Genomic DNA, 15,514 nt, shown 5'->3' on the forward strand with positions numbered 1-15,514 from the left:
GGTTACAGGGTGGGGGGAGGAGAGGGAGGGGGTTGGGGGAGGAGAAGGGCACAAAGATCATGGCTTTTCAGCATTTGCCATATTTCCCCTTTAATCTATAGACAGACAGCAAATATTTACTTATGGTGTTTCCACTATAAAGACTGCTGTCTTAGGGACAAATGCTGATGAACTATTTCAGCAGTTCCTCCTTTTTCAAAGACTTATATGTCAACATAGAGCTCCATGTTTCATAGGACATACTCAAGCTCACTCCATGCTCCCTGGAGCTTTAACACAAAGGAATGCCCTTTTTTTTTTTTTTTACTCTTTTCTTTTTTGTTTGTTTGTTTTTTGTTGTATTTTTTCTTTTATTTATTTATTTTTTGTATTTTTCTGAAGATGGAAATGGGGAGGCAGTCAGACAGACTCCTGCATGCGCCTGACCGGGATCCACCTGGCATACCTACCAGGGGGGAATGCTCTGCCCATCTGGGGTGTTGCTCTGTTGCAACCAGAGCCATTCTAACAACTGAGGCAGAGGCCATGGGGCCATCCTTAGTGCCCGGGGTGTCTTTGCTCCGGTGGAGCCTTGGCTGTGGGAGGGGAGGAGAGAGACCGAGAGGAGGAAGAGGGGGAGGGGTGGAGAAGTAGATGGGCACTTCTCCTGTGTGCTCTGGCCCAGGAATCCTGCACACCAGGCCAATGTTCTACCACTGAGCCAACCGGCCAGGGCCTAGGAATGCCCTTGTTGATCAAGCTACCCAAAAGAAAATTATATGGAGCAACCATGACAGACTGAGCAAGTCAGTCTCATACTATTCGTCACCAGAACGCTGCAGCCCGGTGTAAACAGTTTCAATTTTCTCGGGAAGCAGCACAGCAGATTGGGAAATCCTGTCCAAGGGGTCCTATACTGCCCCCTCATTTGGAGTTAACCCTCAAGGACCCCTACCAGGACAACTTTGGCAGATGGATGTTACTCATATACCTTCATTTGGCAAACAGTCGTATGTCCACATTACAGTGGCTTCATATTCCGGATAAAAAAAAAAAAAGGAATAAAAAAAGAGCAGATATAGAATATATGATTCCACTTTTATTAAGTTCATAAGCTGGATAAACTAATCTATGATATATAATTGTTCCTATGTAGGTTATACTTTTCAATAAAAATTTATTTTAAAAGGATTACATTGGTTATTACATGCAGAATATTACAGGAGGCAAGAGAAGAAAGAAGGAGACCAGTTATAGATCCTGTTTTAAAACTTCAGTTGAAAGTTGCTGAAAGCTTAGACAATAGCTGTGGCAGTGACACTGAGGCACACCAAACAGAAGAGAAAACTGTTGAGTCTAAAGGACATACAAAAAGATTGAATGTGAGCAGACACAGAGATAGGAATCATAGGTAAGTCTAGATTTTTGATCTGGGCAAATATCTGGGTAGATTGTACTATAATAAAGTCATAGATTAAGAGACAAAGAAGGATAAGATTGGGGAAAGGATTATATTTTAGATATGTTATCATTGAGGTATTTTTTAAAGTATCCATGTGAAATTGTAAGTGAAATATTGGAGGTAGAAGTCTCTAGCTCTGGAGATAGGTTATACCTGGAGACATGTTTGAGGTCATAGTTTATAAATGGTGTACACCCTCACATATATTACTACATATATATGCCTGATTATTTAAGAGTAATTAGAATCTTCTAGAGAGCGGTATTAATTTACTATTTTGCTTAGCATAAAGATTAAAATATATGTTTTTAAAATTATGTAAAGTGATTTAAAAACAAAATAATATGTACTGTATGCATACTTACAATTAAGAAAAAAAATGACCAAAGGCCACTATTTTTCCTCTCACTGCAAAAAAAATGAATGAAATTATATATGTCAAGAAAATGAGAAACAAGACATATCGAACACTACTCAGGATCTGAAAAAGAGATTATTAAGATTAGATAAGGAAAATGCTAAGTAGGAAGGTATTCATGATTAAACTTCAACTTTCCAAGCTGTGCTTTAGCACAAGTAATGTGAAGTTCTTTGGTTTAAGATGAATAATGTTACAGCATTCATTAAAATAATCTAATAAAACCATTCCATAATTTTTGCCACTTACCTGAACTAACAGGTTTTGGATTATAAATATAATTTCATCTAGGTTAAAAATGTAATCCATTACTTGCATTACAAGGAGGATCAGCCAGTACAGGGGAACGTCCACCAGCACCTGCCCAATCCATTAAGCAGAAGGGTAGAGGCCTGAAATCCGCAGCTGGGAGTGAGCTTTATTCTGGTTTTAAAAAAAAATAGAAGAGTCACCCAAAGACCCTGAATAGTTAAGACTGAGAAATTACAAATATGTATTCACATTCTATGTCCCTTTTATATATTATGCTGATTTAGTACATGAGTTTCGCTTACCACACTCCTGCTTCAGGTATGTTAATATTGCTGTAAACCACATGGCAATTTTGTTATCTAAAGGAAAAATGTACCAACATGGCTAGCATGCATTCCATCACAGAATGACTAGGCGCTGCCTCAAAGAGAAGATACCTGCTCCTTTCTTTCCAAAGCTACTCTTCCCTTGGGCACCACAAAACTTGCAAATAGTACAAAGATTCACAAGATGTAAGTCAATAATTTCCTATAAGATAGATAACTTGTATGCTGAATGTAAACAGTACATTCATAATTGGCATTTTATTTGAGGTGGACAGGTCAGGAGCACTGCAGGCAGAGGGGCTAGGAGGAGAGAAGGCCGGGCAGTGGGTAGAGCTGATGTTTTGGGGAAACTGGAAAGAAGCCAGTAAAGCTAGCTAGACATGGTAATCAAGAGGAGAGCGTCATCAGATCAAAGTGGAAAGAGACACCTGCATCCAGATCATACATGACTTTTCAGGATACTCAAGTATTTCATTCTTGCTCCTCAGTTTGATGAGGAAACACTGAAGGGATTTAGGCACATAGTTAATAAGGTCCAGTTTCTGTTTTTAAGATACTGCTCTGTTACACTGTGTGGAAATGGGATAAGGAGAAGACAAATGAGGATCCTTAGCGAGCTGTTCGGTAGGCTAGTGTGCTCATACACGACAGAGATGACAGTGGCTTTGACCACAATGTTGCAGAAGACAGAGCAGAATGTGGAAAGACTCCAGATCTATTTCTATGAGAGGTAAACTCCGTGACTTCACCATTAGCTGGCCATGGAGGTTAGGGAGAGAGCAGTAGCAATGTCATGGAGTTGCCAGTTAAATTTGCATTTTAAATAAATACCTTTTTTTTTTTAGTATAAATACATCCTAACCAATATTTTGGACATACTTATACCAAAAAGAAATTATTCAATGTTTACCTGATATCAATGTTTAACTTGGTATTGCTAATTTTATTTGCTTAATCTGGTAACTATCACAGGAATAATTCCTAGGTTTTGGTCTAAAGTAAAAGAATAAAAGGTAATCTAATATTTATGCAAATGAGTAACAATGGAGTAGGTAGAATTTAGAGAAAAATATTTCTTCTCTGATAATGTTTATTCCTAGTGAGGGGAAGACAACAAGTGAGAAAAGATTCAGACAGCGATAACATGGTGCACAGACTTCTTAAATGAGCTTACGTAGCCGTGATGGGGAATCTGTTTCAAACTGGGTAAGCAGAGGGGCAGCTCTGTGTAAATGATATTTGTGTTGAGATCTGAATGACAAGAAGAGCATTCTACCCAGATGAAACTGGCCAATACAAGGTGCAGAGATGGGAATTATATTGGCATGTTCAAGAACCGGAGAAACCTGAGAGATGGGTAGAAGACGAAACTGCAGTGAGGAACAGTTGAGACCGTGGAGACAGATCATGCAAAATTCTGCCAAGTAAAGAATTGGGATTTCATTCAAGATAAAATAAAATTATTTAATTTAATTAGGAATTAAATTCTAGCAAAAAGAAGCTACTGGAAGTCAATAGGCAAGGTAAAAAAGGTGATCTGATTACAAATTTTTGAAAGCTTGCCTCTGGCAGTACATGTGGCATTAACTGCAAATCAGGAGACCAAAAGATAGCTATTGCAGTGGGTCAGGCAGGAAATGATGATGATTGACACAAGGATGAAAACAGAAGAGATGGAGAGAAGTGGGGAGAGTTGATACATTCAAGGTAGAGCTTAAAGGAATTGCTGATAGGGAGAAGTTGAGAGATGAACAGATCTAGCCAGCAAAATCCTAAATTTTCTTTTGTTCATGTTTTAAATGTCCATTGGGCATCTCTGTAGATACATCTAATAAGCTTTTGTATACAGTATATGGAAGTTCAAGAATTCTGGAAATTGCTGAAAAGGGCCCTAAGACTAAACCCTGGACATTTGGACATCACACACTGACATTTATGGAAACTTACTATAGGCCAAATATTGTTCTAAGTAATTCATAGGTATTATTTCACTACAGAGTGATTAAGCAACTTTCAGATGTTCAAACAGCTTGACAATGGAAGAGTCAAGATTTGAACCAGGCAGGTTGACTGTAGGAAAAAAAAAAAAGAGGAAGAAAGTAACAAGAGCAGTAGAAAGAAAATGGTAAATGTACGGTCTCATAAAAAGGGAGGAAGAATAATATTTGTGTTTCTCCTGGGATAGACACAAAAAAAGGCCTTTCAGTTGCACAGAAGTAGCATGAAGAGGCAGAAGGACTCTACTACAGGCTTCTTGGATTTTTATAAAAGCAACACAAAAATAGAGCTTCGAAGGGGTAGCCTTTTCCAATAAAGTGCTGTGGTGAGTTAGTTCGGTCTGTTTAAGTGATTAATTTTCCCACCATCCAGGAAGTAGAAACCATCCTTAAGAAAGGGGATGTCAGCAGGTACGTGTCTAGAAATAAAACTCTAAGTGATATACCAAAAAAAAACAAACAAAAAAATGGCCATTTCCTGTTCCATGATGCTATTTCCTAAGCTGCCCTTCCTGAGTCTTCATATTTGTTTAAGAAAAATGTCATTTTGATATATTTGTCAACCTTTTATGAAAATGTGTGATTGTTCATTGCTTCAGACACATAAATTAGGTGTACCGCTGACATATAAATTTATGATCATGAGATGGGGAAGGGTTCTCTGGGTGTAAAGAACATGTAAAGTTTTTGTTAACTCTTACTTTATAGTCACTGGTGCTGCTCATGGCAATGTAAGGAGTGAAACAGGCCGCCATAGGTATCCAGAAGAAGGCATTACTCGTGTACCCAGACTCCTCAGACGTGCCCTCCTGAAATCATGCAGAACATACGAGTTGATGGCAATTGGGTATATGATTCATTTATACTTTCTTACCTAAACCACTCAAATAAACCAATCAATCTGACCACCAAAACATACTTCCAAGGTTCTATATGAAACTTCTTCCCCAAATTTATTTTCAATCACGAGTTGCAACAACTTAGAAACATTGACCATGCATTGTGATTTACTCATGAAGAAACAGATTCCACAAGGTTGAATGAACTGGCTTATGTCCCACAGTTAATAACGTGTGAGCTAAGCACAAAACTTCTTCTCTCTGACTTTATGATGGTAATATTTAGGTTGATGTTTTAATGGATAATAGAGTATTGGACTGTCAATGTTACTCTCAGAAATTGGTACCAAATCAATTTAGTTCAACAGTTAGAAAGAATCCTTGCTCTGGCTCAACATAATGCAGAAGCAGCAAGTTCAAGTGTCTTTGGGAACCTGGTAGTTATAAATGAATGAGTAGGAGGACTTAGGATATAGAAGTGTTTTCAGGTTTGGAGAAAAACGATCAGCACACATTCCACATAAGGGCACTGAGTTTTAAAAATTTCAAAATCTGGTTTAGGTTAAAGAGGGCCTTGGGTTTTTTTTTTGTTTTTTTGTTTTTGGTTTTATTTTGTATTTTTCTGTAGCTGGAAATGGGGAGGCAGTCAGACAGACTCCTGCATGTGCCTGACCAGGATCCACCCGGCACGCCCACCAGGGGGCGATGCTCTGCCCATCTGGGGCATCACTCTGTTGCGACCAGAGCTAGTCTAGCGCCTGAGGCAAAGGCCATGGAGCCATCCCCAGCGCCCGGGGTCATCTTTGCTCCAAGGGAGCCTTGGCTGCAGGAGGGGAAGAGAGAGACAGAGAGGAAGGAGACGGGGAGGGGTGGAAAAGCAGATGGGCGCTTCTCCTGTGTGCCCTGGCCGGGAATCGAACCTGGGACTTCCACATGCCAGGCCGACACTCTACCACTGAGCCAACCTGCCATGGCCGAGGGCCTTGGGTTTTGCCAGCAGCTGTGGATTTGACCTATGATCAGTTGCCTTACTACATTACAAGTTATCTTCTAATCATAAGGTCCAGTATTATGAGTTTTGAGATCTCCTGACTTCTCTCTTCTCTTAGCCCCTCCTGAGACTCACTGCCCCTCTGAACTCTTACAGCATGTAGACTGCTTGAATAAAGATGCTTATGTGGATAGGAGACCATGAAAGGGGAACAAAAAGTATCAAACACCATATCACTCATTTGATATCTTTACCGGCGGTCACCCTTATTCATTTTCCAGATTTAGAAGATGTTTGTGGACAGAAGATGCACAGTTAATCTCAACAGCCAGCCTCCTTACTCCAACTTGGTTCACAAATAAGGCATATGTCCATGTTAGATTATACCCACCCACCCAGAGCACCTAGAGTTTTGTGGTGCTCAGCCTAGAGGGATTCACCCAGAGACTCTCCATCTCAGCTCAGCAGCTTGGTCAGGTGGCAACATGCAGAAGTGACCGCTTGGGAACACGTCAGAACACTCTGATAGATGGTTGTTACCATTGAGTGGGGTCAGAAGCTACAGCAAGATCTGCGCTTTAGGATCAAGGAGAATGTGCTTGCAGAATTATAGGAGGATGCCAGCAACTCGGTGGGGACATCGACAGGGGAAATTCAAAGAGAATTTATCTGCACATGAGTGCAAGGTCAGTTGTGCTGGTGGGTAGCAAATATTTTGTAGATAATACATTATTTTAAAGGAAAGAACTCAGGTCATGTCATTTGTTCATCCTAGGAAGCTCTCTATTCTTGGTGATCCAGTTAATTGACTAGCCTCTTCGAATATAATAGCTAGTGAAGCATACCCGTATCTCTATGTGCTGCAGGTTTCCTCAGCTTAATAAGAATAATACTCAAAGTCTTGTTAGAACATTTAAATAAGATAATAAATCTCAATCATATGGTAAATATTCTGAATATTTGAGGTTAATTTAGGGCATTGCAGAAGCAGGGGACACTTGTTTATGCCCTAGGGCAGTGGTCGGCAAACTTTGGCTCATGAGCCACATGTGGCTCTTTGACCCCTTGAGTGTGGCTCTTCCACAAAATACCACATGCGGGCGCTACCTCGATAAGGAATGTACCTACTTATATAGTTTAAGTTTAAAAACTTTGCCTCTCAAAAGAAATTTCAATCATTGTACTGTTGATATTTGGCTCTGTTGACTAATGTGTTTGCCGACCACTGACCTAGAGACTTAACAAAGAAGGAAGGTGGCTGAATGGGGCTTGAGAAGCAGTGGTATAAAGTGCTTAGGAAAAGGATGGGGCAACACCTACTGCATTCCAAATCTCTGTCGCTTTCAAACACTGTGCAAGAGCTGCTCAACAGTTTTATCATTCTTTCTGAAGAACCACAGAGGTAAAAGCAGGAGAAAAATAGTTCAACCACCTGGAAGAAGGTCACATCAAATAATGAAAACTGGAGACACCCTGGCAGGTCGGCTCAGTGGTAGTTTGTCAACCCCAAGTATGGAAGTTTCAGGTTTGATTCCCGGTCAGGGCACACAGGAGATGCAACTATTTACTTCTCCCCCACCCCATGCTCCTCCCCCTTCTCTCTCTCTTCCCTTCCATGGGTCAATTGAGTTGAGCATGTTGGCCTTGGGTGCTGAGGATGGCTCCCTCAGCCTCCCCCTCAGGAGATAAAAATAGCTTGGTTGCAAGGGGCCCCAGATGGGCTGAGCAAAGGTCCCAGAGGGGAGTTGCCAGGTGGATCGTGGTTAGGGTGCATGCGGTAATCTGTGTCTGTATCCCTCCTCCTCTCACTTAGGAAAACAGAATACTGGAGAAGCTTGATTGTGTGGTTTTCTCTGCAGAAGTTCTGTTCTGCAGCATGGAGTGTACCTCCATCTACAGAAGGGGTTGGGGTTAAAGCTGGACAGTACCCCAGAAACAGTCACATAGGTCACTGAGGCTGTGGCAACCACCTAATTAGAAGATATTAGTAGCAGATCGAGCTAGAGAAAGCAGGGATGCCTCCACAGCACCATTTCTTTCCATTTTGATCCTTCTATTGTCCCTTTTTGCTTCTAGCCCCTGCAGCATTTTACTCAGAAGGGAGAGGAAAGGGATGTTCCAGAGCAAAGTCACACTCTCCTTTCTACTCCATGATGTACAGTTATAAAGAAAGATGAAAGAGCAACTCACACCACCACCACTACCATCCACCCCAGTTCGCGTTCCTGAGGCCATAAATTGACCTGCAGTGTTTAGATTGGATAGGAAATTGAAGCTTTGGACAGCACTGGAATAATTCTTAATAACAAAAGTGATCAAGAAGCGATAGGATAGGCCCAAGTCATCCTTAAAGAAGACGAAGGGAGATCCAGCACAGTGAGATGGAAGAGATGACTCGAAGACGTGGATCCGTGCCCTCCTCCCCATCGTGGAGACTGACTCACAGGATCTCAGCTGCTCTGGCCAATTATGTTTGAAACAGGAATGCTTCTAGTTCTAACTCAGCCACTTCTCCCGTCTACTCAAAGCTGAATGTTCTTGAATGGAGACAGTGCATTCCCAGGAAAAGTAGTCTTAACAGCAACAACGATAATAAATGCATTTGATTGAGTGCATATGGTATTCTATGTTTATGTGTTTTGTCTCTCATGTTTACAGTAACTCTGCCACCTGCACCAAGTGCTCACATTGCCTCATTTACTTGTTAAGAAACCCCTGTGATACACTCTCTATCTGTATTTTTTGTGTGGATTGTTAAACCAATGCCTGTAGAAGTCATTAAGGAGGCCACAGCCTGGCCTCTATGACTCTGGCTGTTTCAACCAGGTCCAACCACTTAGAGCCACAGAAGGTAACAGACCTAAGACCCAGAGGCATTTTTTCCTCAATTAATTGTATTTTCTGCTGTTCCATTGATCCAAAGTAATCTCATTAAGTTTATAATGTTATATAATGATTGCTAAATATTATGTGTGTGTATATATGTACATATTGATATATAAGTATGTATGTATATATATCAATATATATAGTAATTTATATGTACAGGGTGGGGCAAAAGTTGGTTTGCAGTTGTTTATGTGGAAAATAATGCAGTAATTAAGAAATAATAATATAAAAATAAACTCTGTTTCACATACAACTGTTAACCTACTTTTGTCCCCCACCCCATATAAAGTTAACTTATTCAAGAATAAGTTCACAAAAATTAACACGAGGCTATTTCAGCATTTCATGTATTTTTTTTTAACTTCTTATGGCTCAGGATAAGGGTGATAATATTATACTTACTTCAAAATACGTGCTTCTGTCTGTCTGAATGTGTTCTGAAGAATTAAAAATTCCAAGTAGACCAATGCTAATGATATCCATGAGGACAGGAAAGCAATTCAGCCTCTTGGTATTGCATGCTATTGAAAATCTGTGCTCCTAAAATAAAACATATATGCATTCTAAGTCCTCAGAAAGCCAACACTAAATTTACTGAAAAAATATGATAGAAAATCATTCAAATTATTGACAATACAATAAGGCGAAAGCACTAAACATAATATCACTATCAGTATTTGATTAAGTCCCAATATATGGCCTGACCAGTGATGGCGCAATAGATAGAGCATGAAATTGGGATGCGGAGGACCTGGGTTTGAAATCCCAAGGTCACCAGCTTGAGCATTGACTCACCAGCTTGAGCCCAGGGTAGCTGGCTTGAGCATAGGATCATAGACATGACCTCATGGTCACTGGCTTGAGACCACCGTCACTGATTTGAAGCTCAAGGTTGCTGGCTTGAGCCCCAAGGTCACTGGCTTGAGCAAGGGGTCCCTTGCTCTGCTGTAGCGCCCCCCCATCAAAGCACATATGAGAAAGCAATCAATGAACAATTAAAGAAACTAACAAGCCACAATGAAAAATTGATTATTCTCATCTCTCTCTCTTTCTGTTTGTCTGTTCCTATCTGTCCCTTTCTCTGTCCCGCTCTCTCTGTCTCTGTCACACAAACACACACACACACACACACACACACATATCTCAATATATGTACAGCAAGAAATCCAGTATTTTGGTCTTTACTGACCACAGCATCCGCCATGTGGCTAATTATGCACAAACTCTCACAAAACAAAGTACCTCACATGATTTTTAGAAGCAACACAATAAAATTCTGTAATGCAGCCTCACTTTAACATAGCAGTAGACTTTGTTTCAAAATGTGATACATTGATTTTATAACTGAAGATTGAGTGCATACTTAGAGAGTAGGACGGGTGCCACTGTTATAAAGAGAGCACATACTTCACAAATGCTGAGATTGAGTGGAAAATCATTTCACAATATAGGTAAGTCAAGTCATTATGCTGTACATCTTAAATTTATCCAGTGCTATATATCAATTATATCTCAAAACTTGAAAAAACACACTAAAAATTGAAATTTTATATCTTTGGAAACCATATAGTAAGTATATACATTAAAAACATGATTTTTTATCGCAAATAAAAAAGATGTAAGTAAATTATTGTCTATATTAGCCAAACTGTAAGATCAGTTTTGAGCATGCCTTTTTTTTTTTCAATTTTCTGAAGCTGGAAACAGGGAGAGACAGTCAGACAGACTCCCACATGCGCCCGACCGGGATCCACCCGGCACGCCCACCAGGGGCGAAGTTCTGCCCACCAGGGGGAGATGCTCTGCCCATCCTGGGCGTCGCCATGTTGCGACCAGAGCCACTCTAGCGCCTGAGGCAGAGGCCACAGAGCCATCCCCAGCGCCTGGGCCATCTTTGCTCGAATGGAGCCTTGGCTGCGGGAGGGGAAGAGAGAGACAGAAAGGAAGAGAGAGACAGAGAGGAAAGCGCGGCGGAGGGGTGGAGAAGCAAATGGGCGCTTCTCCTGTGTGCCCTGGCCGGGAATCGAACCCAGGTCCTCCGCACGCTAGGCCGACGCTCTACCGCTGAGCCAACCAGCCAGGGCTTGAGCATGCCTTTTAACAATTATAAATAAATCAAGTGAATTGTGTCTAATCTATTTACTTAAAGCAATGTTTATTGATATTAAGTTTCCATATTTAAAACTGTTTTTCTGAATATACTGGTAACTAACCTTAGTAAGACATATCAAGGACTACTTCAATTGAACATAATTTCTGATTTTATTTTTGGCATGGAAATTATTTCTGAAAATTAATTAAAAAGCTGGAAATCATCAAGCTTTGTGACACTAAACTGCTATTTCATTTGTACATTTAACAGGATCTTCTCATCTTTTTCCATTTGTCTCACGTAGGGCTCTCCACTCAAGCTCCCACAGGGTCTAGGCAGGTGCTATAAATGTGAACCAGTATGGAGATTCAACAAACTCAAAACTAAAGTCTGAGTAAGTTGGGCAACTGTTTTGCTGTTCCAACTGCAGACCGCCAGAATTGTCATTTGAAGGAATTTTTTTAAGAGAAGCCATAAACTTACATTTTTATGTAAATTATACAAATCTTAAATATTGTCAGATAAGGTAGTTCTTCCCAAACTTTAATGAGCACACTGATCTTCTGCAGATCCTATTCAAGTGTAGATGCTAATTCAGTTGGTTTGAAGGGGGGCCTGGGATTCTACAGTTCTAACAAGGTCCCTTATGATCCTATGACACTGATTCATGAACAGGAAACTAAGGCTTTTTTTTGTTAACATCAGAGAACTAAGCATAAATACTTATTTAAAGATTTTACCTCTTGATGACAAAATAACCTAGAAATGTTTTCTTTGAATATATGTACCCTGATTTATTAATGTCATCCCATTACCATTAATAAAAATTTATTAAAAAAAAAAAAAAAAAGATTTTACCTCTTTGTGTAAAGTGTGGCAGGTAGGACTTGAGCTTTTTTTTCCCATAACAACCAAACAAAATTCTAACATAAATAAAAAAAGTAAGAGCTAATATTTTTTTTTGGTAATCAGAGCAGAGTCTGCAGTTGGTATTATGAACCAGGTTAATGTTTGGAGGATTCATCAAAATATCATTTGAGCTGAAATCCATTTGAAACCAAGATTTAAATTAAGGATTGAAATGGAATATGATCATTAATAAGATTTAAATTCATTATTTATTATGGCAGGGCATGCAAAGTAATAATGAACAAAATCAAACAGTATTTTATTATATGTTGTTATATGGAGGTTGTGGGAAAATAATTGTAGTCCAGCCTTTCCTCAAAAACTGAGAACTATCCCATCTGCTGTGTCAAACTGACCTTTTGCATCAGTTGACATGTGTTATTCAGCTTGTATGTTCATACTCCATCTTTGGTGAGGGGCAGCAATTGGAGCTCAGCGTACCTTGTTATCACCTGATACAGTGATAGCCTCATTGTATGATGATACATTGGGGCCGTGTCTAGTTCCAAAGGCATCTACTTCCAAAGCTATGTTCTTTTGCCTCAGTGAATGTACCAAGTTTTCAATGCTTGACCCTATAAAGAAGGTAAAGATGAAAAGAAGAAAAAATATAGTAAAACGACTGTCAAATAATATTTTTTAATGAATCTAAATAGGCCCAATAGGTTGGTTGGTTCAGTGGGTAGAGCATCAGCCCAGTGTGCAGATGTCCTGGGTTTGATTCCCTAGTCAGGGCACACATGAGAAGTGACCATCTGTTTCTCTTACCCTCCCTCTCCCCCTTCTCTCTTTCTTCCCCTCTCACAGCTAGTGACTCGATTGCTTCATGCTTTGGCCTCAGGCACTGAGGATAGCTCGGTTGATTTGAGCATTGGTCCAGATGTGAGTTGCCAGGTGGATCCTGGTCAGGGAGCATGCAAGAGTCTGTCACACTATTTCCCCTCCTCTCACTTAAAAATGAATAAATAAACAAATAAGTAAATAAGTAATCTAAATAATGTCACTCAAAACAATCCATCATTAGGATTGTCTAAGAATTTCCTTTAAGGAAAAAGGGCAGAATTGATGATGTGGTACTAGAATCCACTCTGATATCAGGGATATGACAAGCTTACTTTACCTACAGGCTAGGCATTTTACTTATAATTGTTAGTGTGAAATATTTAAAAATTAACATTGTAATCCTTGGAGGTATTAATCTTTTATATTCTTAGACATTTGGAACACATTTTCTTATCAGAGCCCAAGAATGCATTGCACTTTTAAAATGCTATGGAAAGACCTCAAAGATCAGTCAATGGTTTGCCTTCTTAAATCCCCTTTTATTGCTTGTGCAATAAGCTTTAGGGTTTAAATAAACTTGCAAAATGTGTTTCTAAAACCAACTCTCCACCCTGGCCAGTTGGTTCAGCAGTAGAGTGCCGGCCCAGCGTGTGGAAGTCCCAGATTTGATTCCCAACCAGGGCACACAAGGAGAAGCACCCATCTGTCTCTCCACCCTCCCCCCTCTACTTTCTCTCTGTCTCTCTCTTCCCCTCCTGCAGCTGGGACTCCATTGAAACAAAGTTGGCTCAGGCACTGAGGAAGGCTCCATGGCCTCCACCTCAGGCACTAGAATGGCTCCAAATGCAACAGAGCAACACCCCAGTGGGACCGAGCATCGCCCCCTGGTGGGCATGCCAGGTGGATCCTGGTAGGGCGCAAGTGAAAGTCTGTCTGACTGCCTCCCCATTTCTAACTTCAGAAAAATACAAAAAACAAACCCAAAAAACCTCTCCAACCCTGTATTTTTCATTTTTAAATTAATTTTCTGTTCTGACCAGGCGGTGGCGCAGCAGATAGAACGTCGGACTGGGATGCAGAGGACCCAGGTTCGAGACCCCGAGGTTGCCAGCTTAAGCATGGGCTCATCTGGCTTGAGCAAAGCTTGCCAGCTTGGACCCAAGGTCACCGGCTTGAGCAAGGGGTTACTCAGTCTGCTGTAGCCCCACGGTCAAGGCACATATGAGAAAGCAATCAATGAACAACTAAAGTGTTGCAACAAAAAACTGATGATTGATGCTTCTCATCTCTCTCTGTTCTTGTCTGTCTTTCCCTATCTATCCCTCTCTCTGACTCTCTCTCTCTGTCTCTGTAAAAACTATAAATAAATAAATAAATAAAATTTCTTTTTCTCTATGCTGTCTTGGAAATCTCTCAACAAGAACAACATTAAAAAGTTGAATTTTAGCTCCACATTCACCTGTTTTATTGATGACCAGTAATTGTGTCAGAGGGGCTTGAGGTGGTTGTCCCCATGAGAGGAAGTACATATTAGGAGACAGTCCCTAAGAATAACTCTTTTGATATACCTCATCAAATAGATATTCCAAAACCTGAGGGCAGAAGCTAATGCCAAAAAGCAGTAATCTGCATAAAGGAAAATGTAAGAGAAAATAATTCAAGTATAGCAACTTTTTGTAGGTTTTCATATTTGGGCAGAAAATATATATTATAACAGAAATAAATTACAAACACTAATCAAATAAATCAATCATGCTTTTCGTCCCCATTTTCTTCTTTTCAAATGAGATGGTTCCTATGAAGGCATCCTTGGTGCTTCTGTCTCTCCAGCTGCCTCCCTATCCCCCTTTTAAACATTTTATTCAAGCTTATGAAATCTGCTGATTAGGGCTCTTCTATCTCTCTCTCCTCTGCCCACTTCTTAGCTCTGACTCAGTCTTGCATTTCTTCATTTGGGGGGACCACTGCAAGCTGGCATCACACCAACACCCAGACTTACTACACTTTGATACTTTTTCTCTTCGATCCCTGATTTCTATAAATTACAACATTTTTTCATTCACTCAAGCTCCCAAGTTCAATTATTTTCCATTCATTTTTCACCCATATTTCTCTTTTCCAAGTGGTTGAAAATCTCTACCAAATCATCATTATTACTTATCTCCACACCTTCTTCTCTCTTCTACTTTTCATGTTTAGACAATAATTATCTCTTTCCTGACCTCTTTCAGTACTGCCCTAAATGACTCTTTTCCTTTTATCCAGTGTTGACAATTTCCCAACCATTTGCACTGTTGCTGTATTAAGCTTTTTGGAATTCTGTTCTAATTATATCAAATGCCTGTTCAAACTGGAAAATAAAACTTTAATAATTCCTTATTAGTCATGAAGCCCAAAATCTCTAACTCTATGTGATATATTATCAAAATTATTTTTACTTTCTGCACACTCTATGTTGCAATGAACTCAAATTCATAACAATTCTTCAGATTCTCTAAGCACCTATCTGCTCAGAACTGCTCCCTCGGAATTATCACTCTCTTTTCCCTCCTTAGCTAAATGTTCCAGTTTCCTACA

The 15,514-nt window shown here is 40.0% G+C and overlaps 1 protein-coding gene across 1 annotated transcript in view; it reads right to left on the reverse strand.

The window, feature by feature from the left end:
• LOC136307748 (ATP-binding cassette sub-family A member 9-like) overlaps positions 1–15,514 on the reverse strand; it is a 101,901-nt gene that overhangs the window by 46,276 nt on the left and 40,111 nt on the right. The window contains 7 exon segments of the mRNA XM_066234512.1: positions 1,807–1,857; positions 1,860–1,922; positions 2,109–2,282; positions 5,136–5,243; positions 9,556–9,693; positions 12,596–12,729; positions 14,397–14,563. Coding sequence (XP_066090609.1) covers positions 1,807–1,857; positions 1,860–1,922; positions 2,109–2,282; positions 5,136–5,243; positions 9,556–9,693; positions 12,596–12,729; positions 14,397–14,563 — 835 coding nt within the window.

Source organism: Saccopteryx bilineata, chromosome 6 (genome assembly GCF_036850765.1).
Source record: "Saccopteryx bilineata isolate mSacBil1 chromosome 6, mSacBil1_pri_phased_curated, whole genome shotgun sequence".
Lineage (NCBI taxonomy): Eukaryota > Metazoa > Chordata > Mammalia > Chiroptera > Emballonuridae > Saccopteryx > Saccopteryx bilineata.